The sequence below is a fragment of the Natrix helvetica genome, assembly GCF_964273705.1.
Source record: "Natrix helvetica genome assembly, chromosome: 3".
In the NCBI taxonomy this organism is placed as follows: Eukaryota; Metazoa; Chordata; class Lepidosauria; order Squamata; family Natricidae; genus Natrix; species Natrix helvetica.
Window position 1 is genome coordinate 155,936,684 of NC_138549.1, and position 25,519 is coordinate 155,962,202.

At 40.9% G+C, this 25,519-nt stretch overlaps 1 protein-coding gene across 6 annotated transcripts in view; it reads right to left on the reverse strand.

Moving 5' to 3' along the window:
• Positions 1-25,519, reverse strand: part of RIPOR3 (RIPOR family member 3) — a 148,468-nt gene that overhangs the window by 53,581 nt on the left and 69,368 nt on the right. For 2 of the 6 annotated variants that reach the window (XR_014174888.1, XM_081947038.1), the window contains exons 3-9: positions 17,041-17,187; positions 13,603-13,681; positions 10,643-10,666; positions 7,744-7,797; positions 6,025-6,174; positions 3,951-4,014; positions 1,311-1,354 (exon numbers count right to left, since the gene is read on the reverse strand). Coding sequence is in view for 5 of the 6 variants with exons in the window: in XM_081947038.1 (XP_081803164.1) it covers positions 1,311-1,354; positions 3,951-4,014; positions 6,025-6,174; positions 7,744-7,797; positions 10,643-10,666; positions 13,603-13,681; positions 17,041-17,187 (562 nt within the window). In the remaining variant the exon portion in view is untranslated. Of the gene's footprint in view, positions 1-1,310; positions 1,355-3,950; positions 4,015-6,024; positions 6,175-7,743; positions 7,798-10,642; positions 10,667-13,602; positions 13,682-17,040; positions 17,188-17,807; positions 17,915-20,410; positions 20,759-21,390; positions 21,596-22,255; positions 22,408-25,519 lie in introns of those variants that run through there. The other 4 variants (XM_081947041.1, XM_081947040.1, XM_081947042.1 and 1 more) reach the window with 4 other exon arrangements.

Below are 25,519 nucleotides of genomic sequence, written 5' to 3' on the forward strand. Positions count from 1 at the left end.
AATGATCAATCAAGAGCCTTGAGCGATTTTTTGAGCACCATTGTGTATTCATCCCAAACAATAAGTTTGCATTTCTGCAATACTTTTCCCATGCCGGATGCTTTGGAAATGTTGCACATGGGAGTTTCAATGAATTGCACGTTCAATGGCAATTTGAAAGCAGAATGAGCAGTTCTTCCACCTGGTAGCAATGTTGCAGCTATTCCTGACGACGCAAGAGCTAAGGCTATGTCATTTTGGGATCGAATTGCTGCCAGAATCAATGTAATTAGGAATGTTTTACCAGTTCCTCCTGGGGCATCTAAGAAGAAGATTTCTCCATCCCGGTTATTGACAGTTTGCATTATTTGATCATAAATGCCATTTTGCAATCGTGAAATATTTAGAAAGAATCGTGAAATATTTAGTATAGCGTGTGTTGCTTTTACATCCAGCAGATGGCGCTGGTTTACAAAAAAGCATTGTTTTAACCTGTCACAGGTGTGACATCTATATAATATACATATATAAAAACATGCGCATATTCGAACGCAACGTTGTGTCAAAATTTCAAAGCAATCAGTGAAGAACTTTCGGAGATTTGAGATTTTGAACAAACAAACATTACATACATACATTTTATATATATGTATATATGTATGTATGTATGTATGTATATACATGCATACATACATACATACACACACACACACACACTATATTGCCAAAAGTATTCACTCACCCATCCAAAAAACAGAATCAGGTGTTCCAATCACTTCCATGGCCACAGGTGTATAAAATCAAGTACCTAGGCATGCAGACTGTTTTTACAAACATTTGTGAAAGAATGGGTCGCTCTCAGGAGCTCAGTGAATTCCAGCGTGGAACTGTGATAGGATGCCACCTGTGCAACAAATCCAGTCGTGACATTTCCTCGCTCCTAAATATTCCACAGTCAACTGTCAGCTGTATTATAAGGACGTGGAAGTGTTTGGGAACGACAGCAACTCAGCCATGAAGTGGTAGGCCACATAAACCCGTCCAACATCAGTGTGTGACCTCACAAATGTGCTTCTGGAAGAATGGTCAAAAATTCCCATAAACCCACTCCTGAACCTTGTGGACAGCCTTCCCAGAAGAGTTGAAGCTGTTATAGCTGCAAAGGGTGGACCGACGTCATATTGAACCCTATGGATTAGGAATGGGATGTCACTTATAGTAAGTTCATATGCAAGTAAAGGCAGGTGAGCAAATACTTTTGGCAATATAGTGTGTATGTATTGGTTTCTTGCCTAAATGTGGAATCTTATTTTATTTATTATTTACTATACCTCATATTGATCACCTGGACAGAGACGAGCATAACCCACCAATCCTGGATAAAGAAAGACAAGAAAAACAAGTAAGAACCTAAATTCATAGATTCTGAGAAAAGAAACCAGTAACATAAATTGTTGATGATCCCCAAATACATAATCATCCCTTCAACTAAATGCCCCACAAATTATTAGAGACCCAGCAAACGAGTTGAAATGCTAATACCAAAGCTTCTCTTTCAATATCTCTCCTGCAAATGAACCCTCCTGATCGTAGCCTGTGCCAACATTATTCATACATACAAAATTTAAAAAAATGCATGATCAAGCCCATCATTACAATAGATCTGTCTTAGTTCAAGAAATGAAGGCCCAGCAAGCATCATTTGTATAATTAATGTTTTGATATGGAACGATGCCTTAATGCTTTCAGCGATTCTGCCCAAGATGCCAACAAGAGCACAAGCGCTAGGATAGGATCCCCCCAGCTGGTAAGTTTCAAAGACAGGAATGAATTCCAGGGTAATCTATAATTGAAATACGGGCAGCTAAACCTCTGCTGTTATTGAGGAAGTCAATCTATCTAGAACAAGGCTGTCAAACTAAAGGCCTGGGGGCCAGATCCGAACCACAGAGTGTTTAGAGGCTGCCCTGGAAATAGCGAATGAGTAGCCCGCGGTGCCTCTGCCAGTGAAAACGGAGCTCACGAGGGCCGCCCCCCCAAACTCCATTTTTACTGGCAGAGGGTTACAGGAGGCTGTTGCAGCCGAAAATGGAACTTGGGTGCCCGTTTTCACTGGCAGAGCGCTCAGGTGCCCCCCAACACTAGTGGCGTCATGCTGGCCATGCCCACCCTGCCCACGCTGCTATGCCCTCCCACAAGCTCAAACACAACACTGATGTGGCCGTCAATGAAATCGAGTTTGACACCCCTGATCTAGAAGAAGGGTCTGTATCAAGTTCAGAAGAAGGCAATGGTAACCCAGTTCTACAAAGTTGCCAAGAAAAATGTATCAACGTGGCTCAAAAATTTACAGAAATCTAAATTCCAGTTAACAATATCTCAAGGTCAGAAGGCATTCCTTTAGTTGCTGAAGAATGTCGATCTTGTTTTACAAGTAGATCTGGCCAAAGCAAAGCTAGAAGGGAACACTGGTTACAGTTGGTGCCAATATTGAAAATGAATTCCTCTTTTTACAATGAAACTGGAACCTGAGATGTGAGTTTTATTGACCAAGGAAAACTTGAACTGTGAAGCATACTAAATTGTATGTTTAAGAGATAAGTGAATTATTGTTGCAAGTCACAGGCCACTTCTTAAGTATGTGCTTGGGTATAAACTAATAAGTGAGACAATATTAAAATTGATGGCTATCAAGAAAATATTTTCAAATGCGTGTACTTATATATATGCAGTGTGCAGTGGTGAAAAACAGGGGAGAACTTTGTGCCAAATTGCAAAAGGTGCTAATCCAAAAATTTTCAAAGTGTTCGCATTCCATTTTTGGGTGAATGGAATGCAAGCGTTGAAGAATTGGTAGTCTATTGTTAATTCTGAAGTTAATCTGTGCTCATCTGGATGATGATTGCTGATGGGGAGGTGTTTTGGTCTTTTTGTTCCCTGCACTGATGCAGTTACATAGTTTGGGTAATGAAATGTCTGCAAGAAAACAACCGAGCTGAGAGAGCACCAAGGATCCCTCATTTGATTAGGGGATGATGATTAGGGCCAGGGGAGACATGATAGCAGTGTTCTGATATCTCAGGGGCTGCCACAAAGAAGAGGGAGTCAAACTATTTTCCAAAGCACCTGAGGGCAGAACAAGAAGCAATGGGTGGAAACTAATCAAGGAGAGAAGCAACTTAGAACTGAGGAGAAACTTCCTGACAGTTAGAACAATTAATCTGTGGAACAGCTTGCCTCCAGAGGTTGTGAATGCTCCAACACTGGAAGTTTTTAAGACGATGTTGGATAACCATTTGTCTGAAGTGGTGTAGGGTTTCCTGCCTAGGCAGGGGGTTGGACTAGAAGATCTCCAAGGTCCCTTCCAACTCTGTTATTCTATATTCTATTCTATTTCAATCCTTAGCTTGAAACATTCTCCTTATTGGTAACACATGAAGAATTTCATTACAAAAATCTAACTGGGAAGCACCCCGTTATGGCCAGCACCTTTTCTTATGTTAGGGCAGGGGTGTCAAACTTGATTTCATTGAGGGCTGCATCAGGGTTGTGTTTCACCTCAGGGGCCACAGTGGGTGTGGCCAGGGTGGGCGTGGCCAACTCAACATCACTCATGTTGGGGGCGCCTGTGGTGGCCCAAGCGCTCTGCCAGAAAAAATGAGCTCCTAAGCTCTGTTTCTGACTGTCATGGACTCCTGCGACACTCTTCCAGCAAAAATGGAGCTCGGGAGGGCTGCCTTCCCGAACTCTCTTTTTCCTGGCAGAGGCTCCACGAGCCGCTACTTCACTGTTTCCAGGGTGGCCCCACGGGTCAGATCTAAGCACCCTGTGGACTGGATCTGGCTCACGGGCCTTGAGTTTGACACCACTGTGTTAGGGCGAAGATGTGTATCTTTATGAATCTATGATTTATTCTTCATAACTAATGTCATACATCAGCTCCTTCCAAGCGTTTCAACAATTCAGCTCACCTTTCATCTTCAAGTGAAACTCCCCCAAATGTACTTCAAGGGTCCCCTCAATCAAACACATATCCTGAAAGATAAATACAGAGCAATGAGACTGAGCGTCTTCTGGCATTAAAAGGACCTGTTCTTTTCACTCTTTCAACATGATTATTGGCTATTTGATTTGACTCCCTAATTTCAGGGGAATACAAACGAGAACAGCTGGCTGATCTGCAACCAAAAACAGAGAAATGCCCTTTCATGGAAGTATAAGGTACGATTAAATCTGTTCATGTAGACAAGGAGAAAAGTACTTTAACACATTTTTCATCAACTTCACCAAAATATGGTCATTATAATGGTTACATTGATAGAAATCCACAGTAATCCACAGATTACTTCCAAATAAGACTTTGTTGCATAATTGTTCCTGCCTCATTCACAATGAATCTAGTACAGGCAGTCTTCGATTTACGACCACAATTGAGCCCAAAAGTTCTGTTGCTAAGTGAGGCAGTTGTTAAGTGAGTTTTGCCTCATTGGAGTTGCAGTTAAGTTAAGTTAAGTTAACTGCAGTTGCTAAGTTAGTCACAGGGTTGTTAAACTAATGTGGCTTCCCATTGACTTTGCTTGTCAGAAGATCGCAAAAAGTGATCACATGATCCTGGAACACTGCTACCATCATAACTATGAATCAGTTGCCAAGTGTCTGAATTTTGATCACATGACCATGGGGATGCTGCAATGGTCTAAAGTGTGAAAAACGGTCATAAGTCACTTTTTCAGAGTCATTGTAACTTTGAATGGTCACTAAACTGTTGTAAGTTGAGAACTACCTGTTTATTTCACCATTAATAGGATGCTTCCTCTACAAATGCTTCCTTCAGAGGTGGTATTCAGCCGGTTTGCACCAGTTTGGGCAAACCCGTACGGGAAATTTGGCCTGGGTCGACAAACCGAGAGCAACCTCTGGCTGACTCCACCCCCTGCCTGGTCTCCTGATTGCCTGGTTGCCGCTCGCTCGCTCTGCCCGCTCACTCGACCTGCCCATCCCAGCCCCATATATATGTTGCCTTTGCCACATGGCCCAGCTAATCGCCTCTCCAGTCGCCTTGCTGACCCCTGCTCAGCTCCCAAAAGTAAGCAATGCATACCGCCCGTTCACCCTTCACCTTGGGTCAGGGGCCTAGGTCCAAAGGACGCACCATTCCCCAAGGTCCCGGAGCTGCTGCCCACCTTTGCCAGGTCGGGGAATGTGCCTTGCTCCAGAGCCACCACCCGCTTGTTGCCCACCTTGGCCGGGTTGGTGAATGCGCCAACTTGCCTCATACCTGTTGCCCACTCACTGCCCGCTTGCCACCCGCTTACCACCTGCTCATCCTTCATCAGTCACATGCGTCGCCCCATTTCCATTCCTTCAGAGGCCCCAGCCCTAGCCCCACTTCCTCCCACATAACCTCCTCTTTCTTCAGGTTTACTTTCCTCCTGCGACAGCTGGTTCAGACTCTGGAAGGCAAGCTCTCTTTTTCGGTTTGACTGCGAGAAGCTTCCCAGCTGCCGCCTCTTTGCCAGCCATTTCCTGGCAGCGGCAGGTGGCTGGAGGCCGCTGAAAACTATTATAGGTCTCAAATGCGCCAAAAAGCCACTGCTGTCACCATCCTGTTCTTCACCACAGTTGGACACGCACACCCCATTGCCTGCTGCACTGGAGGGACTTGCCCAGGGCAAGTCCGAGCGAAGCGGCTAGCAAATAGTGACTCACGCATAGCCGTGAATGATGTTGTTTGCCACGCCCACCCAGTCACATGACCCACCATCACCAAGCCATGCCCACAGAACAGGTATTAAAAAGAAATTGAATCCCACCACTGTTTTCCTTTCACTTCTGCTTGCACCATCAGGAAGCACCCCAACTCAGTTACTTAACTCAATGCAAACTCTCTGGGATCTAACTAATGTCAGTGGCGTGAAGTTCAAACCAGTCTTATTAGGAATGTAGAACGTAGACATAATACTTATTTCTCAAAACCAGACTCCATAATGACTTTCGATATCTAAATTCTAAAAGTAGAATCAAGAAATGTAAAATTAGCGGTACCTCTGTACATTCTTGGAGATTTTTGTAGAGTTCTACCAGGCTCTCTCTTGATGCTTTAGTGGCAGGAGACAAAGAAAAAGCATGTTTCATATTTGAAGCACCGTCTCGCAGTCTACACTGGATGCTGTATGCTTCATATAATTCTTCTACCTTTTTAAGAAAAGAGCAGAGATATATACATACACTGAAACGTGTGTGTGTGCATCTGTACCAGAAACATGCCATATCATATGTTACTACTACATGGAAAGTTATCATGATATTTCCAAAAGTTGTTCTCCCAGATTGTGGAAATATTTTAAGTTTTTCAGCTATTTGTAATAATTCAATCAAGTCATAATGGTAGTAAGACTCAGCCTTGAGACCCACATATGGACTTCTATCAGCCAACCAGCCATTTCAAGTAGGTCCTTCAATTGGATCCCTGGAGGATCATTAAGAGGCAGTGGGGCAGTGGTTAGAATGCAGTACTGCAGGCTACTTCTGCTGACTGCCGATCACCAGCAGTTCAGCAGTTGAAATCTCACCAGGCTCAAGGTTGACTCAGCCTTCCATCCTTCCGAGATGGGTAAAATGAGGAGCCAAATTGTTGGGGGCGAAATGCTGACTCTGTAAACCGCTTAGAGAGGGCTGTAAAAGCACTGTGAAACGGTATATAAGTCTAAGCACTATTGCTAGTGCTATCACTATCATGTGAGCAGAAATTTGTTTGCTTTTCAATAATAGTTATGGTAAATTTATTTACAATTGCTTATATAGCTAAAAGGTTCACCAGAAGGAGCACTACAATTACAGGATTTAAACAATGGAAAAACACTGGACTAGTGACCTGTTGTGCCACTTTTTCACAGATATTTCCCTGTCTAGCTAAACAGAGAAACAGAATGACCAAGGGCAAAAAGATAATGGGACCAGGAGCAACTTCCAACTTCCTGTTGGCTTGACTACATCTGACCACAGTAATACATAATTTCTTCTTCATCAAATTCTCTCCATATTCATTTCCTCTTCTTTTTAAGCTTCTGTTTCTATTGTTTAACCATTGGTAAAATACATCCCACGTTATTCAGTTTCTTCTTTATCCTTAATACTGAGCATTAATCGGTCCATTTCTGCACATTCTAATATTTTCTTAATTACACTCTCATCAGATGGTATTTTGTCATTTTCTCATTGTTCCCAAATACAATTCTAGCTGCAATTAATATATGGTTTTTTGTCATATTTTTCCGGTAGAATGCCCAGCAGAAATATCTTAGGTTTCAGGTCAATATGCTGCTTTATCATTTTTTCCAACCAAGTGTGTATTTTCGTCCAATTTTTTGGGACTCCACCACATATGAGAGTATGAACCTATTAATTGACATATTATTGTTGAACCTTTCAAGCATAAAGGTGATGGGCATGGGATCTCACCTTTTACAGTCACAAAACACAACAAGTTGTGGCTTCTTCTTTTTCCTTACTCAAGAGGTTTAGCAGGCATGGCAGAAAACTGATTTTACAGGCTAATCATGGGCTGCGTTCAATAATCAGTCTGAATGCAGACATTGAGAAGAAAAAAGCCTCCCCTTATACAAGGAAACTTATTAAAAGTTTCAGAAAGCACCTAATACAATTTCCCCACAATCAATCCTTCAGTAGGGAAAAAAATACTCTCTGTCAAGATTTGTTTATACCACTGCAATAAACTTGCAGTCAGAGAAACCAAACTCTTACCTTGCTTATTTGAAATTCCAGTTTCCTAATATATCTTTCAACAGAGCGGATTTGCTTTGAAAGAACAGAAAAAGATGAGCCAAAGGTTATTTATACAATTCCAGATATTACATTGATTTTTATTATAAAATGCAGTTTCATGAAGCAGAAACCCTTCTTTAAACAATGTAGGATGTTCCTTATCTGTGAGCATTGGTTACATTTATTATCACTATCATGGGCATATACCAACTAAGATGAAAAAAAGAAAGGAATTAGGGCTTTCCATCACATTGCATATCCCAGAAGTTGTTATTATTTCATTCTAATGTTCTATTATGGTCTAGATCAGTGGTGTCAAACTCGATTTCATTGAGGGCTGCATCAGGGTTGTGTTTGACCTTGGAGGGCCGGGGTGGGTGTGGCCAGCTCGATGTCACTCATGTCAGTGGGGATATGGTGGACCAAGCACTCTGCCAGCAAAAACAGGCTCCCAAGCTCCACTTCGGCTGCAATGGCCTCCTGCAATCTTCTGCCAGTGAAAACGGACAACAGGAGTTCCTCCCAAGCTCCATTTTCACTGGCAGAAGCACTGCAGGCCAGTCCTTTGCTGTTTCCAGGGTGGCTCCACAGGTCAGATCTAAGCATCCCATGGGCCGGATTCAGCCCCTGGGCCTTGAGTTTGACACCCTTGGTCTAGATATTCTCTAGATCCTGAAGGATCGGGTTAGAGACAGATCATCGAGTCCCTTCTGGGAGAGGGGGCGGTCTAGAAGCACAAATAAATAAATAAATAATAAATAAATCAAATGTACCTATGTGATTTCAAGAGGACACCACCAGCTTGATTGTACATAATCAGAATAACAGAGTTGGAAGGGACCTTGTAGGTCATCTAATCCAACCCCCTGCCCAATTTCTGACAGATGGCAGTTCAATCTCTTCCTCAAAGCTTCCAGTGATGAAGCTCCCACAACTTCTGAAGGCAAACTAATCCATTGGATAATTGCTCTCACTGTCAGAAAATATCTCCCTATTTCTAGGTTGAATCTCTCCTTGGTCATTTTCCATCCATTATTCCTTGTCTGGCCTTTGGATGCCTTGGAAAATAGCTTGATTCCATCCTCTCTGTGGCAGACCCTCAAATATTGGAACATTGCTATCATGTCTCCCCTGGCCCTTCTTTTCACTAGACTAGCCATGCCCAGTTCCTGTAACCATTCTTCATATGTTTTAGTCTCCAGTCTCCCAATCATCTTGGTTGCTCTTCCCTGCATTCTTTCTGGAGTCTCAGCATCTTTTTTATTGTGTGGTGACCAAATCAATTCTATAGATGCTTTTATAGTATTTAAATACCTGGGAAGAGCACATAAGTCATGAAGACCTAGTAGCATGCATATTTGGAAAATAAGTAAGCAAAGGGGGGAGCAGCTACACTTGACCTAGGAGGCAGTGATCCAAAAAAGCATCCAAATACTCACAGCCATACAAATGTCCTAGAGAAAACGTCATAAATGCTTCAAAGGTTTGTGAATCAATAGCAATCAATATCATTGGAACTTTAATGGGGTAAAATAGTCCTTTAAGTCACACTAGAATCTTTTGATCTACACAGACATGTGCAGGTTTTTTTTCTATTTTAGTTCTGAAGTGATTTGTCACTGCCTTCACCTAGAAACTGGAAGACGGTGACTTCTAGAGTCACCATAAGTATGAAAGCTGGCTAGGTGACATTCAGTCAACCACTCTCTCTTGGCCCAACCCACCTCACAGGGTTATTGTTGTTGTGGGGAAAAGAAGAGGAGAAAGGTGTATTAGGCATGTTCACTACCTTGAGTTATTTATAAAGTAAAAAAGGTAGGAAAAAATCTAATAAATAATGAGTCAACCATTGGATTTCATATCATATCTAAAACTCAGGTTTTATATTATTATGTTAACAATATTAGAGTAGATTAGAGCAGAGCAGAGCAGAGCAGAACAGAACATAATACAATTCTTTATTGGCCAAGTGTGATTGGACATACAAGGAATTTGCCTTTGGTTCATCTGCTCTCAGTTTACATAAGAGAATAACATACATTCACCAAGAATAAAAAGATATAATACTTAGTGATAGTCAAGGTTATTAATAAGCCATCAAATCGTACTGGGAAACAAATAAAAACAATATAAATTGAAAGATACAAGCAACATGGTTATAGTCATAAGTGTGGAGAGATAGTAGGAAGAAGAAGAATAGTAATACAGTCTTAGTAAGTAGTTTGACAGTGTTGTGGAAATTAGTTGTTAAGCAGAGTGATGGCATTCAAGAAAATACTGTCCTTGTGTCTAGTTGTTCTGGTGTGTAGTGCCCTATAGTGTCATTTTGAGGGTAGAAGTTGAAACAATTTATGTCCAGGATGTGAGGGGTCTGTAGATTAATTAATATTAATAATATTATTATGAGCTTCTATTGTGTAGCCTGGAATCCTAAAAATCAATTTTCCTGATTATAAAACTAAACCAAAAGGGGGGAAAAAAACATTACCACATAGACAAATTTGGATCAATATTCCAGTATTTATAAAATGAGTCCTAAAGCTGATCAAAGACCATAAGATATTTGATTTGAAGATGAGCCTCCTCCTCCTGACTTCCCTGTCTTCAGTCCCTATTGCTTCCTTCCGTCTTTTAACACTAACGTTCCATTTCTAACAGATGTTTTCTCACATTGAATGAATGTTAAATTAATAAATGGAAACCTGAATAATGTATTGCAGATACATAGGGTGTGATTCCTGAAAAGAAAACATAGTATATCTCCAGGGAGCAACCATCTTACAAGAAGAAAAATAGTCAAGAAAAACAGGTAATAAAAAAGAGTTAAGGGAGCATATGTTAGAGTTACATTGCAGCCATTGCCAAGACAATTTCTTACCTTGTCCAAATCATAGTAGAAACCCTGAAAAGCAATGCAGCAATTTAATGCACAGCTCAAATGCAGACCAACTATTTAAGCTCTTTCTATGAAAGAGAGAATCACACATTGCTGTTCTTAATCCAAAAATAAACACAAATGATTCAAATATTATTGGTTGGTTGTATGCCATTTGTTCACATTGCTTGCTTTTACATATTCCATGCAGGCAGTCCTCGACTTACAATTTCATTCAGTGACCGTTCAAAGTTACAACGGCACTGAAAAAAGTGACATATGACCATTTTCACACTTGTGACCATTGCAGCATCCCCATGGTCACATGATCAAAATTTGGATGCTTGGCAACTGGTTTATATTTAGGATGGTTGCAGTGTCCTAGGGTCATGTGATCTCCTTCTGTGACCTTCTGACGCGCAAAGTCAATGGGGAAACTAGTGTTCTGACCTAGGCTTCCTGAAACAGTAAAAAGCACACGCTTAATTCCAAAAACCTTCTTTTTATTTCAATGGCTGTGAAATATGTTCATTCACAGCCCATAATGAGTCACAAAAAGTTTGTAAATAGTCCGACAGTAGTCTGCCAAAGTCTTTCGGGATAAGGTTGATAAGCACCCACCTTTATCTCCCTTGAAACACTACTGGAGACCTAATTGGCAATTAGCTTTGCAAGGCCACACGGAGCACAGAGTCAAAATAGAGTTTCAGACTTTAAACCAACCAGAACAAACAAAGTTGCTTCCTACAAAGGCTCATGTACTTTTGCTCCTCCTTTATGTCTTATGGGAGTGGCCAATCATCTCCATGCCTTACTCCCAAGTCTTTTGTCTTAACTGTCCTTGCCTTCTGACAGCTCTGTGCATGTGTGCACTGGGAACAGGCTCCCCCTGTTCCTCTGCCTTGCTGATGTCTGATTCTAGAGGCTCGTGAGGCAGCACGTAACTCCCAGATGGCCCTGGCCCCCTCTCTGCCTTCGATGCAGAGCCCTTATCTGAACCTTCCCCAGATTCCAGGACTTGGCCATGTTCCTTCCCAACCTCCCCACTGTCCGACTCTGCTGCTTAGCTCCGCAGACTGCCGGTGGACAACAACAGCCAGATTCACTTAACAACTATGTTACTAACTTAACAACTTCATTGATTCACTTAAGAACTGTAGCAAGAACAGTTGTAAATTGGGGCAAAATTCACTTAACAATGTTTCACTTAACAACAGGAATTTTAGGATCAATTACGGTCATAAGTCAAGGACTATCTGTATTATCTTCTTCAGATACCAAATCTAAGGCTAGGGACAGGGTGAGAATCAAGAATTTTTAAAAAGTCAGAAACAGATACTCAATGTACTGGCAAACTACAGTTATTTTCACTTTAATTGTTTCACAATCTTTGTACTTTCATAAGTGGTTGATACTGTTTGTTTCATGAGAACAATTGCTATTCACTGCTGGATGAGTCATCTGTGCAAGAAGAAATCCAGGTTCCATAAGGTTCAACCAAGAGAGTGCCAATTGGTCACAACCAACCTGCCTGAGCTCAGCTCCTTTTCAAGGAGCAGAGAGCACATTTGCTTTGTAATTTAACAAGTTATTTGTATATGTGACTTAGATCCATAGGAATATATTTTGCCTTGTGCTTTAAGATTAAACAGTTCACTTCATTGATCTGAGTTTGTTCCGTAATCATAGAGTAACAAAGTGGGTGCATTCAAGCGCCATGGTGGCGCAATGGTTAGAATGCAGTACTGCAGGCTAATTCTGATGACTGCCAGCAGTTCGATTCCCATTGACTCAAGATTGGCTCAGCCTTCCATCCTGCCCGGGTCGGTAAAATGAGGACCCAGATTGTTGAGGGCAATATGCTGACTCTGCAAACCGCTTAGAGAGGGCTGTAAAAGCATTGTGAAGCAGTATATAAGTCTAAATGCTATTGTTATGTTATTCACAGCAGGGCATTTAGGAACTGTTTTGGTAGCCAAAAATCCACTTTTGACAATTTAAATTTTGTGACATATTACCCAGCAATTTTCATAAGCCAACCTAATGAGGATCTGATGTGAAAAACCTAGTTAAAAGAATTAAACTCCATTGCTCTTTGCTATTCAGGAGGTAAACTGCAACAGGGATGAACAAAGGAAAAAACATTTGAAATCTGCCACGACTTTTAAAGTAATTTGCAATACATTGGGAAGGATTTTCTTCTCTCAATATCTTAACAGCAACAATAAAACAACTCTCTTCTAGCCTTAAATTGTTCTACTGAAAGGAAGAAAGTTTGGGATAAGCCAAAGCAGACTTTCTGTTCAAAAGGACTAAGAGTCTCATTTATTTCCTCTATCTGAATGCATGAATTCAGGAACCTTCTGTGCCAAACATGTGCATTTCACACCAGATTACAATTACTGTGTCTCAGGGTTTCATAAAAAGAAAATCTGCACACAGGCGAAACTAAAGGTCTAACTATCTCTATGTTATAAAAAAATATTTGGGGGAAAGTATTTTTTTTCCAAAGGTGGACATGGGAAGGAATAACCCCCTCAAAGATTGATTGCAATGGACAAAAGAAAAATTACAGTAACATTAAATGCAGTGAGAAAAGGGCCAATGGACATTCTACTCAGTCCCTTCTCTACTCTTCAAAACAGCCCACTGGGAAATCAATAGTCCAACTGTGCAAACTGATGTCCAAAAGGCCAAAACAGCATAAAGTGCATTTAATGAAAAAGGAATATAGATGCCCTAATAATTTCACCGTAACAAACTTTTCTGGCAAACTCAATGAACTTTTTAAATGACCATTTCTTGATTATGTCCATAATACCTAGTGATTTAGCATAATGTGAAAGTCCAGGTGACTGGGTTAGACGATAAGCCATGATTAAGCCAACCAAGGCTCCTCAACCTATGTGTAACCCTGTTCAGTTTCATCTTAATATTAAATTCAAGAAAAAGAAGCTTCTTACCAATCTGGAATTTCTTCTTCTGTCTCGGTGGCACTCCGATAGATAATCCAGCTCTGTTTGATGCATTTCCAGATATTCACTAAAGGGAAAAGTTAGATATAGACCAGATCCATTTTCAGAGATCAAGGAGATTTTTTTTTCTAGTCTCTCACCACACTTCCATTAAACACAATGGGATCTTAGCTTGAGAGTAGTTTAGTTTTCAGATGTGTGCAGGAGATAACAATCTGTTTATTTACTGCTTTGCAGTGGAGACTTTATCCTGTTTATTTTGGTCCCTTAACTCTGTTGGTCCAGACACATACTAACTATCACCAGAAGTACATATATAGACACATATGTACATCAGTACAATAGTTGCAGACAGAACCTCCAGCAGCCCACAAGGACATTGGCTTACATTCCTATACGTTTGTGGGTTAATTTAGACCAGACACAAATAACTTAATTTTCTCCTCATGTATTTAAAAAGAATACAGTCAGCATTATACAAGAGGCAAAATCTGAGCAGCTCATTGTGTTTATATTAAGCAGTGCATGCTTCTTCCAACTTATTTGAGGGATTTTTCCCCTAACCACTGCAGTCCCACCCATCCACCTGAGGCCCATTGTTCCTCTAAAATTCAGCCATTTGATCTTTTGCCAAGACTGTACAGTAATCTCTAAGTCTAATTTAAATATTTCTGCACACAGAGGTCCAAAATGCAGTCTTAAATTTTATTGAGTTGAAAATTTTTCTTGCCATAAATGTGCCAGCTAATGTAAATGAAGTAGCTACCTGCATCCAAAGAATAGCTTTTCCCAAACGTTTTAACATTCCATTAGTGATTTATTTAGGTCTGAAGGATAGCTTGACATCTATTTGATATACAGTAGGAAAAGAAGACATGTGCTTGTTTTCTATGTAGAATTAAGTGCAGTGTTCCAAGTGTGGTTACACCCTGGTTTGATATAAAGATACTGACAGATGTTTGATAAAATTCCTTTCTTTAAATAGGCTATTCCATGCCTTTTTAAAATAAAAAATAAAAAGAGTATTGACACTTTTGAACTTCGGTTTGGAGAAGACTCCTGAGAATATAGAAGACAGCCAAGAAATTAAAACCAATGGATCATTGACTAAATCAACCAGAATTCTCTCTTGAGGAACATTTGACCAGGCTCAAATTATCCTATGTCAGATACATTATATGAAGATCCAGCTCTTTGGAAAAGACTCATATCTGGGGAAAGGTGGAAGGCAAAAAAAGAAAAGGATGACCAGCAGCAAGATGGATATACTCAGTTACATGACAATTGGAAGGCCCAGAAGTTCATGTTAGAGACATATCACCATGGAGAAAATCTACATGGTCATTAAAAGTTAACAACAACCTGATGGCACTTAATCAAATCAATGATAATCTATATGAAATAGGACTTCTCCACAACAGCTGCCCACTACTGATCAAATAGGCTGAACTATGATTAAGGCAGATTTATTTGCAAATTATTACTTGCCTATGATTAGTAACCAGGGTTTGCTTTTAATTCAGCTTACCCATGGTGTAGCATGTTACCCAAAACAGAAAAGATTAAGCATTGGTTAACTTTCCTTCCAGTTTCTGAAGACAGAACTGAAATAAAGAAGTGCTTACAAAATGGAGGCCCTGCAACCAATGCTCTGGTAGAAGCATAAGATAGCAAGCGAAGCTCAGCCTTCCCTCACCTTAAGGTCAGAGTCTCCGGTTTCCATGGGACTAGGGCAATTCCTTCCCCCTCCCCCCCAAAATATCAGAACCATCATAAATAGGAAGCTACAAGTCTGAATCCAAAATAAATAATCACTGCAATACAGCAAATTATGCTATCTTATTTAAGATAACATTCATGGAGGAGCATGCTGAGTCAAATTTGGCATTTATTGTTACAAACACACACACGGAATTAAGTTCTATTGTCGCAACAATCTCATCAGGGTGTCCATATCAAGACCTAACCAAAATTGGTAAACCATGTTCCTCAGTGATATCATTGCTCAAGGCCATCTTTGCATCTCTGCAATATAATTCTGCTGTGAGGTAAAGTTTCCAGCACGATACTACCGCACACAGTAGATGCCACAAAAGTGCATCTGATTATTGGCAAATAAACTGGCCAATCAGTGCAGATAGCTTGTTTTTTGTTGGCATAGAACAAGTGTGTCAAATTCAAGGCCCATGGGCTGGATCCAGCTCGCGGAGTGCTTAGATCTGGCCCGTAGGGACACCCTGGAAGCAGCGAAGGACTGGTCCGTGGTGCCTCTGTCAGCCAAAACAGAGCTCCTTTTCCCTGGCAGAGGATTGCAGGAGGTCCTTGCAGCCAAAAACGGAGCTCACAAGGGCCAATCAGGAGCCTGTTTTCACTGGCAGACCACTTGGGCTGCCACAGGCGCCCCCGACATGAGTGACGGCAAGCTGGCCATGCCCACTCTGATCTCCTGAGGTCAAACACAACCCCGATGCGGCCATCAATGAAATCGAGTTTGACACCCCTGGCACAGAACAACTAAAGCAGCGGTCTCCAACCTTTCCAGCGGGGGAGAAGAGATGATTCCGCGTGAGCGGCAGGTGAGGGCATACACGTAGCTCCATTTGCTCAAGCAGCGAGCACATGTGGCCGCCGCTTGCACTAATGAGGCTGCATGTGGGTGACCGCCTGCCCGCTGCGTGTACAAGTGGAGCTGGGTGCGCGCACTCACCTGCAGCCCAGTTCTGAACAGGGTTGGGGACTCCTGAACTAAAGCACCTTTTGTGAAAGACTTTTTGGATGTTTTAATTTTCTGGGAATCAAGTTGTGTTAAGCAATTTCACTGACTATACTGCATAACATCAGAAGTGACCCCATTATTTGGTTAAAAGAGAAAGAAAGGGGGAAAGAGTTACAATAGTAGATCAAAGAGAATAGTGGCAAGATTGTTATTGTCATGTAATTAACTAAGAAATAAAGAAATTATAGTATATTGTTATTTGTAGAAAAATTGAAAGAAATGCTCTTTGTTTAAATTGAATTAGAAGATATATGCTGCTTATAGTAAAATATATAAATGGAGAAAGTAAGAAATGGGAAATTTAGTGTAACTTTGAAGGGGCAATTGAAGATATTGTTTATGTATTAAGAAAAATAAATACAAAGATGAAAATAATGGAAGAGAATAATTTGGCTGAAAGTGAAAACAAAACTATGATGTAAAAAGGACTATGTAAAATGTAAAAGAAAAGACCCGGGTAATGCTTTGTTCCTATAATATGTAAAAATTGTATTAAAAAAATAAAAAAATCTTGAATTAAAAAAAAAGTGACTCCATTATTGAAATTCATTTACTTATTCTCAGCTCTTTTGGGTTAAATTAAATAAGACATAACAAAATATTGTAAATTCCCCCAAATGCATATGATTGGCTTTGGAAATGGTTCTTACTTAAGCCCTTTCTTCAAAGCTTCAAAAATCTTCTTTACTTGTTGCGGTTTGGGATCGCAGAGGACGGCCCCTTTCTGGAGGGAGGAATACATCTTGGCAGATTTTACTGACATTTTGGATCTTGTGGATGCTTTGCCGAGAGATTTTCTGTAAAAAAGAAACAGCAGTGAAAGGATCGCATTAGAGACAACTCACTTGTTTATTTCCTTTACAAGCGGTTGTAAAATGAGTAATCAATAAATGTTCATGAGAAACACATTGGCCATAACTGTGAGCACAGCTCCTTCCTGTCTAAAGTCTGGACAAATGATTCATGTAAAATAGGAGGTGCACTTTGATGACATGGTCACAAAGATCATTTTGAGCTTGTTGACAGACCCACAGACCCAGAACTTGAGTCTTCCAACATTCAGTAGAGCTTATTCATGTATGTATTGGTGTGTGTAATTGTTATCATCCAAACAGAACTGAAGAGGTTTCTTGGATGAGAGGTGAAACATTTTCAAAGAAAAAAAAAAGTCCAGTTGCCTTTTAGAAAAAGCATCTTTGGGACAACCATGACCTGGATAATTGAGAATCTCCATAATCATATCACCCAAACACTTCTCATACCTATTTTGTGATGAGAGATAAAGAAAGAAAGAAAGAAAGAAAGAAAGAAAGAAAGAAAGAAAGAAAGAAAGAAAGAAAGAAAGAAAGAAACCAACCCCGAGGTATACAGAATGCTATTACCTTCCCACTGAAGTGATACCTATTTATCTACTCACATTTGCATGTTTTCAAATGGCCAGGTGAGCAGGAGCTGGGGCAAATAACAGGAGCTCACTCCATTGTGCAGAGTTTGGGTCTCAAACCTTGGCTATCAGTTTTCCAGCTGACAAACTCAGCATCTTCAACTGCTGAGCAATCTCGCTCCCCTATAGACAAGCTAAAATCACAGCCGGTGCACAACTAGCTGACCTTGACTAATCTCCGGTTAAACAAATTCACACCTGATGAATCCTTGGACCAAAGATTGCCAAGAAATAACACAGCTGTGGACTAAAATTGGAAGTGGAAGAACAGAACATGCTGGAGGAAAGCAGTGGCAAGACACATGTTATCCACCAGAGAACAATAAAAAACACATTGCCCAAACTTGCAGTGGTAAATTGGTATCTCTGGAAATAAAAAGCCAATTTATTGCAAAGCCACCAGGGTTTCTTTTTTAGGTTATACTGAACAGATGTATGTTTAAATTTTAAACTAATGTTTTACTTGGCAAATGAAAATATTTCTCTGTAATGGCACCATTTTTAAAAGTCTTAAATACAGTATTTCACTTCTATCAGCACATTGAATCAGACAGCTCCAATAAACAGGTGAGAACTAGGAAAGATAAAAGCAGTTATATGTGGATTGTGAATTTTGTCCTACAAAATCCGTTTTCTGCTGCTACAGAAAATGTGATATGCATTAGCACATTGCCTGTGATAATTATCTGTTAATTATCACATTATCTGTGCCTATTGCTTATTTCCAAGAATATTACTAGTAATCTTCAAATTAGTTACACAAGGAGCCATTGACTATTATTACATTATCCTGAATGTTTCAGATATAGGTAGTCCTCGATGTATGACCACAACTGAGCCTAAAACTTCAGTTGCTAAGCAAGACAGTTGTTAAGTGAGTTTTGCCCCATTTTATGGCCTTTTTGCTATAGTTAAATGAATCATGCAGTTTTTAAATAAATTAAATTTCCCTCATTGACTGGATATTATAACTGTCATAAGTGCAAAAACAGTCATAAGTCATTTTTTTCAGTACCATTGTAACTTCAAATGATTACTAAATGAATGGTGATAGGTCAAGGACTCCCTGTATATAATTTTACCCTTCATGTTTTCTAAAACCTTTTTAGAAAATACTTTATTTACAATAGTTTCAATTTTATTTATGGAACGTCATTGCCAGTATATTTATTTTGATACATTTATTTTACTGTTTATTATTCTCTTAGAAGGGAATATTCACTATTGTTTCTTGAAGGGAATATTCACTACTGTTTCTTGAAAGCAAAAAGTATTTGATTTTTTTATACTTTTTAAATTTGCTTCAAACCAAAGCCCTGCCTTAATCAGGGATCTAACCTTTCAGGTCACTGGTCACATCTGGAATGTTGAGATCATATTATGGCAGTGGTGGGTTGCAGGCAGTACATCCCGGTACGGGCGTATCGATGCCTGCCGGAAGCACCGGGTACCATTCCAGTACGGTGCTCTAGAGGACCCACCCACCCGTCCGCCCTCCTTACCTGTACTTGAGCTCTTTGGTGCTTCCGTGCTTGCGCACGGAGAGTAGACCCCTGCCCAATGCTCCACCGAGCAGCTGGGGCATCGCAGGAGGTGAGGTAAGGAGGCATGTGCTTGCTGTGTGTGCGCATTCATGTGGTGGACACCAGGTCCCATTGCACCGTACCAGTTGCAACAGGATCTGGAACCCACCACTGTATTATGGGCACCCTTGCAAAACAGGTGTGGCCAGTCAGGTGTTGGTACAAGGCCAATATTGATAAGTAGGTAAGAAATTATTATATATACTTTCTTGAGAATAAGCCCTAACGTGTAACTTAGTTGAGAGCTGTGGTATAGTAATGTTTTTCAACCTTGACAGTTTGATGATGTGTGGACTTCAACTCTCAGAATTCTATGCTGGCTAGGGTATTCTGGCAGTTGTAGTCCACACATCTTCAAACTGCCAAGATTGAGAAACACTGGTGTAGTTTATAAGGAGTTGGACTGGCACTGGGGAGATCTAGGTTTCTTCAGCCACAGGTAGCTTACTGAGTAACTTTGACCCAACCTACTTCACAAGCTTTTTGTTGTGGAATAATATGAAAGAAGTCCTGTGAAAACTTCCCTAAGCTCTTGGTTTAAAGATGGGTGATAACTCTAACAAATAAATAAACCAAACTAAATACTTCCAAAGAAGCGGTCATATCTAGTTGGAAATACATTAAATCAAGGTAGCAAATCACATTTTTTGTTAAAAGATAAACTTCTTGCTTAAAAGAGCAGCTCTTTCACTCTTTTTTCAGTTATTTCTTTTTAAAGGAAGACAGTATCAGCTCAAATTTATTTAAATGCTTAGCTATCTTTTGATTTATGACTCTTACAGAGTATTTGGCTCTTTAAGTTTCTGTCCTCTCTGATAAATTAATTACTTTTTTACCCTTTAAAACAGAGCACGGAACAAGTTGCCTTGATTCAAAAACCATGTGAAAATTCAACTTGAAACAAAGAATCAACTTAAATCTCAATTATCTTCCTCTGCAGCCTAGTTCTTACTGAATAAAACAGAGAAACACAGCTGAATATTCTTCACCTACCTGGATAACTCACCTAATGAGAAGGAAGGACTCCCTGGAAAAGACCCTAATGCTGAGAAAGATTGAGGGCAAAAGAAGAAGGGGACAACAGAGAATGAGGTGGCTGGATGGAGTCACTGAAGCAGTAGGCACGAGCTTAAATGGACGCTAGAGGGATGGTAGAGGACAGGAAGGCATGGAAGAACGTTGTCCATGGGGTCGCGATGGGTTGGACATGACTTTGCAACTAACAACAACAACCTGGAGTTATTTTCAGTCCAAGCTTTTCTTAGAAAAGTTGTCTCTTATTTACTTATGACTATGGCTAACTTTCTTTTTCACCCTTTATTTGCTTTGTTCAAAAGTTTATCAAGGCCTCTCTGATGTCAATAGGTTGTCTTACTATAATCACATTCGTATTGGTTAATGAAAGCATAATTGCTAGAATAGACACAGCTGGAAAACACTATGAGGCTACAGAAGAGAAAAGTTCTGTGGCTCAATCTTAGCCACGCTTATTCAAAATAAGTTTCACTTCCAGAAAAGCAGGTTTGTTTTTGCAATTTGGGGGGGGGGGGCAGGACAAAGAACTGAAATGTACACAATGGCTAAGTTCACACATTGGTTTAATCAAGGTTGATTGAACAAACAACTTAGTGGATCCAGATTTTACGGCTTGTTCTACAAGTGTGAGTAGATGTGCCTTCAACTCAGTTGACTCCTTGCAATGGCCTGGATAAGTTCCTCCGTTTTCTTAGCAAGATTTCTTGCTAAGCAGCTTGCCATTACCTGCTTCCTAGGGTTGAAAGAGAGCGATGGGCCAAGGTCACCCAGGTGGCTTGTGCTTAAGGCAGGACTTGAATTGATGATCTCCCACTTTCGAGCTTTAATCACTACACTAAATTGGCTCTCCAATCAATGAAGGTGACTTTAAAAATTGTGGCTTAATTTAAGGCTATAAAAATTGCTTTCATCTCACCTAGATGCGAGCGAAGACCTACCTTTTGGCAAACCTCTAACTCAGGGGTTCTCAAAAGTTTTAAACAAGGCGCCAATTCACGGTCCTTCAGACTGTTGGGGGGAGGGGGCAGACCAGCCGGGTGGGTGTGGCTAAGTGGTCATGTGACTGGGTGGACATGGCTAAGTGGTTTGTTATGCTTCTGGGGTGTAAAGCAGGTTAGTGAAGGGATATGGCTGCTTTGGGTGGGCTGTGAGGGAGGTCTGTTTCTCTCCCCCCCCCCCCCCGCTCTCTCCCTACCTCCCTCCATCTCTCTCTCTCTCTCTCTCTCTCTCTCTCTCTCTCTCTCTCTCTCTCTCTCTCTCGGCCTCTTTTTGGCCTCCTCGGCCTCCAGAAGGTGGGTGGGGGCCAGCAGGGCAATGTGGGTGGAGCAACCTCATGGTCCCGTGAGGGTTGGACTAATGCCTTTGGCGGGCCATATCTGGGCCCGGGCCTTAGTTTTAGGGCCCCTGCTCTAAGTATTAAAACAACATCAGCCCCCTCTTGTAGGGTTTCCTGCCTAGGCAGGGGGTTGGACTAGAAGACCTCCAAGGTCCCTTCCAACTCTACTATTGTATTGTATTGTATTATCTCAATTATTTCATCTAAGGTGCAAGCTCAAAACCTATGCTTGAATGGCAAATAATGCTTACATCTGTTTTCTGGAAATATTAACCCATAATTGTAATTCCAATCAAACTGCTTTCCTAGTTAACTGGTAGAGAGTACTTGGAATATTTGTTTTCTGTCTATCTCTCTAAAAATGCATAAAGGCTTGATTGTTGTTTTTGTTAATGCTTTACAGCTGAAAGTAACTAAATAACCTTCAGGGGAAAGTAAACTTCCCCCCCCCCTACAAGCATTCTTACCCGGTTGGAGGTGATTTAGTTGGAGGAACATCTGTTTGACTCCTTTCCCATAGTCATTCGTTCTCAGAACTCCCACTATGGATGTCGGCCTCTAGCCTGTTTATTCAATTGCTTGCTTGGTTGTTTTTTTTCTCCCCCTTACAGAGTAAAATCAACCAGACTTCCCTTAAATGTCTTGCAGGCAACTAATGTCTTTGATGTTGTCTAGGTTTTATAATGAAAGTGGAAATCCATGTATAATTATGGATGTGTTTGAAATAGGTCCCACACTACTGAGCAGTGGAAATTGTGCTTTGGCTATTTTGAAGGTTGTTAGTTGCTTTTATAACTTGGTTGCTGTTTATCTTATATGGTTTGTATGGGTTTTTTTAAATATTTGAATATGTTTTCATATTTGTTTTTATCTGTTGTACGCCACCCAGAGTCATGTGTTTTGAGATGAAGGAAGGAAGGAAGGAAGGAAGGAAGGAAGGAAGGAAGGAAGGAAGGAAGGAAGGAAGGAAGGAAGGAAGGAAAAAGAAAGAAAGAAAGAGAAAGAAAGAGAGAGAGAGAGAGAGAGAGAGAGAGAGAGAGAGAGAGAAAGAAAGAAAGAAAGAAAGAAAGAAAGAAAGAAAGAAAGAAAGAAAGAAAGAAAGAAAGAAAGAAAGAAAGAAAGAAAGAAAGAAAGAAAGAAAGAAAGAAATGTTCTGAGTTCAGCTCCAAGTGAGGAAAAAGACACTGGAAACATGGAGGCTGCTTGGAAAGATGGTTTAATGATGGACAGGACCACATGGTTTAAGATCCTAAACAGAAAAGGGGGATCACATGCTTCCAGATGTTGGGTGAAGAAGAAAAGGAAAGTGAAATGCTGAAATTCCCTGGCTTTATGCCATCTCTGGCCTTTGATTTTGATCTTGTATTCTGATTGGTTGTCAGACTCCCATGGGGCCATGCAGGGGCAACTCTCTAGAGTCTAGGCTGTCTTGAGTCCAAGTTTGGTTGAGCATTGCTTCTTCCCAGGTGCCCTGTGGTGAGATGGGTAATGCCATCGCCCTGGAGCTGAAGGGGAGAACTCTTTGTTATGTAGACTAGACTGGCTTGGGCATTTTAATGGCCCATTAAAGAAAGTGGGGCTATTAAGAGTGAGTTGTTTCCTGCCTAAAAACAAGTTTCTCCATTTCTATCCAGGGAAATATAATATTCTGCCTTTTTCAATATTTCCTAGGATATTGCATTTTTCTAGGGGGGGGGTTGCTAACTTCCTACAGAAGGAAAGAAGGAAAATAGAAACGGGGGTGTCAAAATGACAGCCATGATCACACAATCAAAGCCCCATCCCTTTGTGTTGCATGATGGTAGCCAACATTTTTTACTCTTCTGAATCTCCCTTAAGATGCCCCTGTGAGCATATTTAAGATACCTTTATCCATCTGAACCAATTTACAGGCAACAATTGCATTTCCTTCCTTACTGTAGCTGCTTCTTCCAGATCATATGCTGGTTTCTTTATCTTAGGTCTAGTTTAGTAAGACCACACCTAGAGTACTGCATCTGGTTTGGCCACTGCACTATAAAATAGATGTTGAGACTCTAGAAAAAGTGCAGAGGAGAGCAACCAGGATGATTAGGAGACGGGAGACTAAAATATATGAAGAATAGTTACAGGAACTGGGCATAGCTAGTCTAGTGAAGAGAAGGACCATGATAGCAGTGTTCCAATATTTGAGGGGCTCACAGAGAGGAGGGAGTCAAACTATTTTCAAAGGCACCTGAAGGCCAGAAAAGGAATCATGGATGGAAACTGACCAAGGAGAGATTCAACCTGGAAATAAGGAGAAACTTTCTGACAGTGAAAACAATCAACCAATGGAACAGCTTGACTTCTGAGGTTGTGGGGGCTTCATCATTGGAGGCTTTCAAGAAGAGATTGGACTGCCATTTGTCAGGAATGGTGTAGGGTCTGCTTGAGCAGGGGATTGGACTAGATGACCTATAAAATCCCTTCCAATTCTGTTAATCTGTTAAAAGATTAAAGCACTTTGATTTGCCCAGAACTGTGTGTTCTAGGTCAGTTATATTAAACCAAGTGTGGTTTCCTTGACTTTGGCTTAGTATATTAAACAAGCACAGCCATTAAGATTTATAAATCATGATTTAACACTCTGTATTACATAAATACCACTGCTTATTTAATAAACTGTCTAAACAATACAGGACTTAACTGGAACGGGCTGTTGTAGTATTGCAAATGCCTCATGTAATTTTTGGAATGATTTCACTTCTACCTATGTATAGTAGACTTGTAAACCAGTCTGAGTCCCATACTTGAAGGGTAAAATCCATGCACAACAACTGCATCCAACCATCAATTGATCAGTCAAGCCTCCTTTGCATGTAGATTTACTTTTACTTGTATTCATCCACTGATGCTATTTCCTCATAATAGCAGTAGCGCTTAGATTTATATACTGCTTTATGGCACCCTCTAAGCCACGGGTATCAAACTCGCCAAGTCACCTTGCTGTTGTTCTGACTGAGGCTTCCCAAGAGCATGAAACAAACTCCTTGTCCTGGCAAAAAACCCTTTTATTAATTTACTGTGAATTCTGTTCATTCACAGCCAGCAAAGTCTTTCAAAGGAAGATTTATGGTCACGGATACGGTTTATCTGGCTTGGAGAGCTGACAGGCCGTTATCTGCAGAATTTGGCAAGGAGTCTCGGAGAGTCACAAACCAATTAGTGAACTAATTGTCTCCTGCAAACTCCACTCCCCTTTCGCTCCTCTTTTATTTCCTCTGGGAGGGGCCATTCATCATCTGGCCTTACTCCCAAGTCGGCTCCCGTTATTTAGCGCTTCCCTTTGTCTGGCAACTCCACGCAAGTGCACACTGGGAACAGGCTCCAGTTGTTCGTCTGCATCACTGATGTCTTGACACTAAAGGCAGCTGATATCTGGCATATAGCCCTGGCCCTCTCTCTGCCTCCGATACGAGCCCTGATCAGAGCCTTTCCCAGACTCCAGGACTGGCCCATTTTCCTCCCCAACCTCCTCACTATCTGAATCTGCTGCCAGCTCTGCTGGAAGCTGGCAGGCTACAACAGCCATCACATGACGTATTGTGATGTTTTCCCGGAGTTGAGGTGGGCGTGGCCTGCACATGATGCATCTGGCCCGCGGGCTGCCAGTTTGACACCCCTGCTCTAAGCAGTATGCAGATATATCCCCAAATTGCCCCCAACAATCTGGGTCCTCATTTTACTAACATCAGAAGGATGGAAAGCTG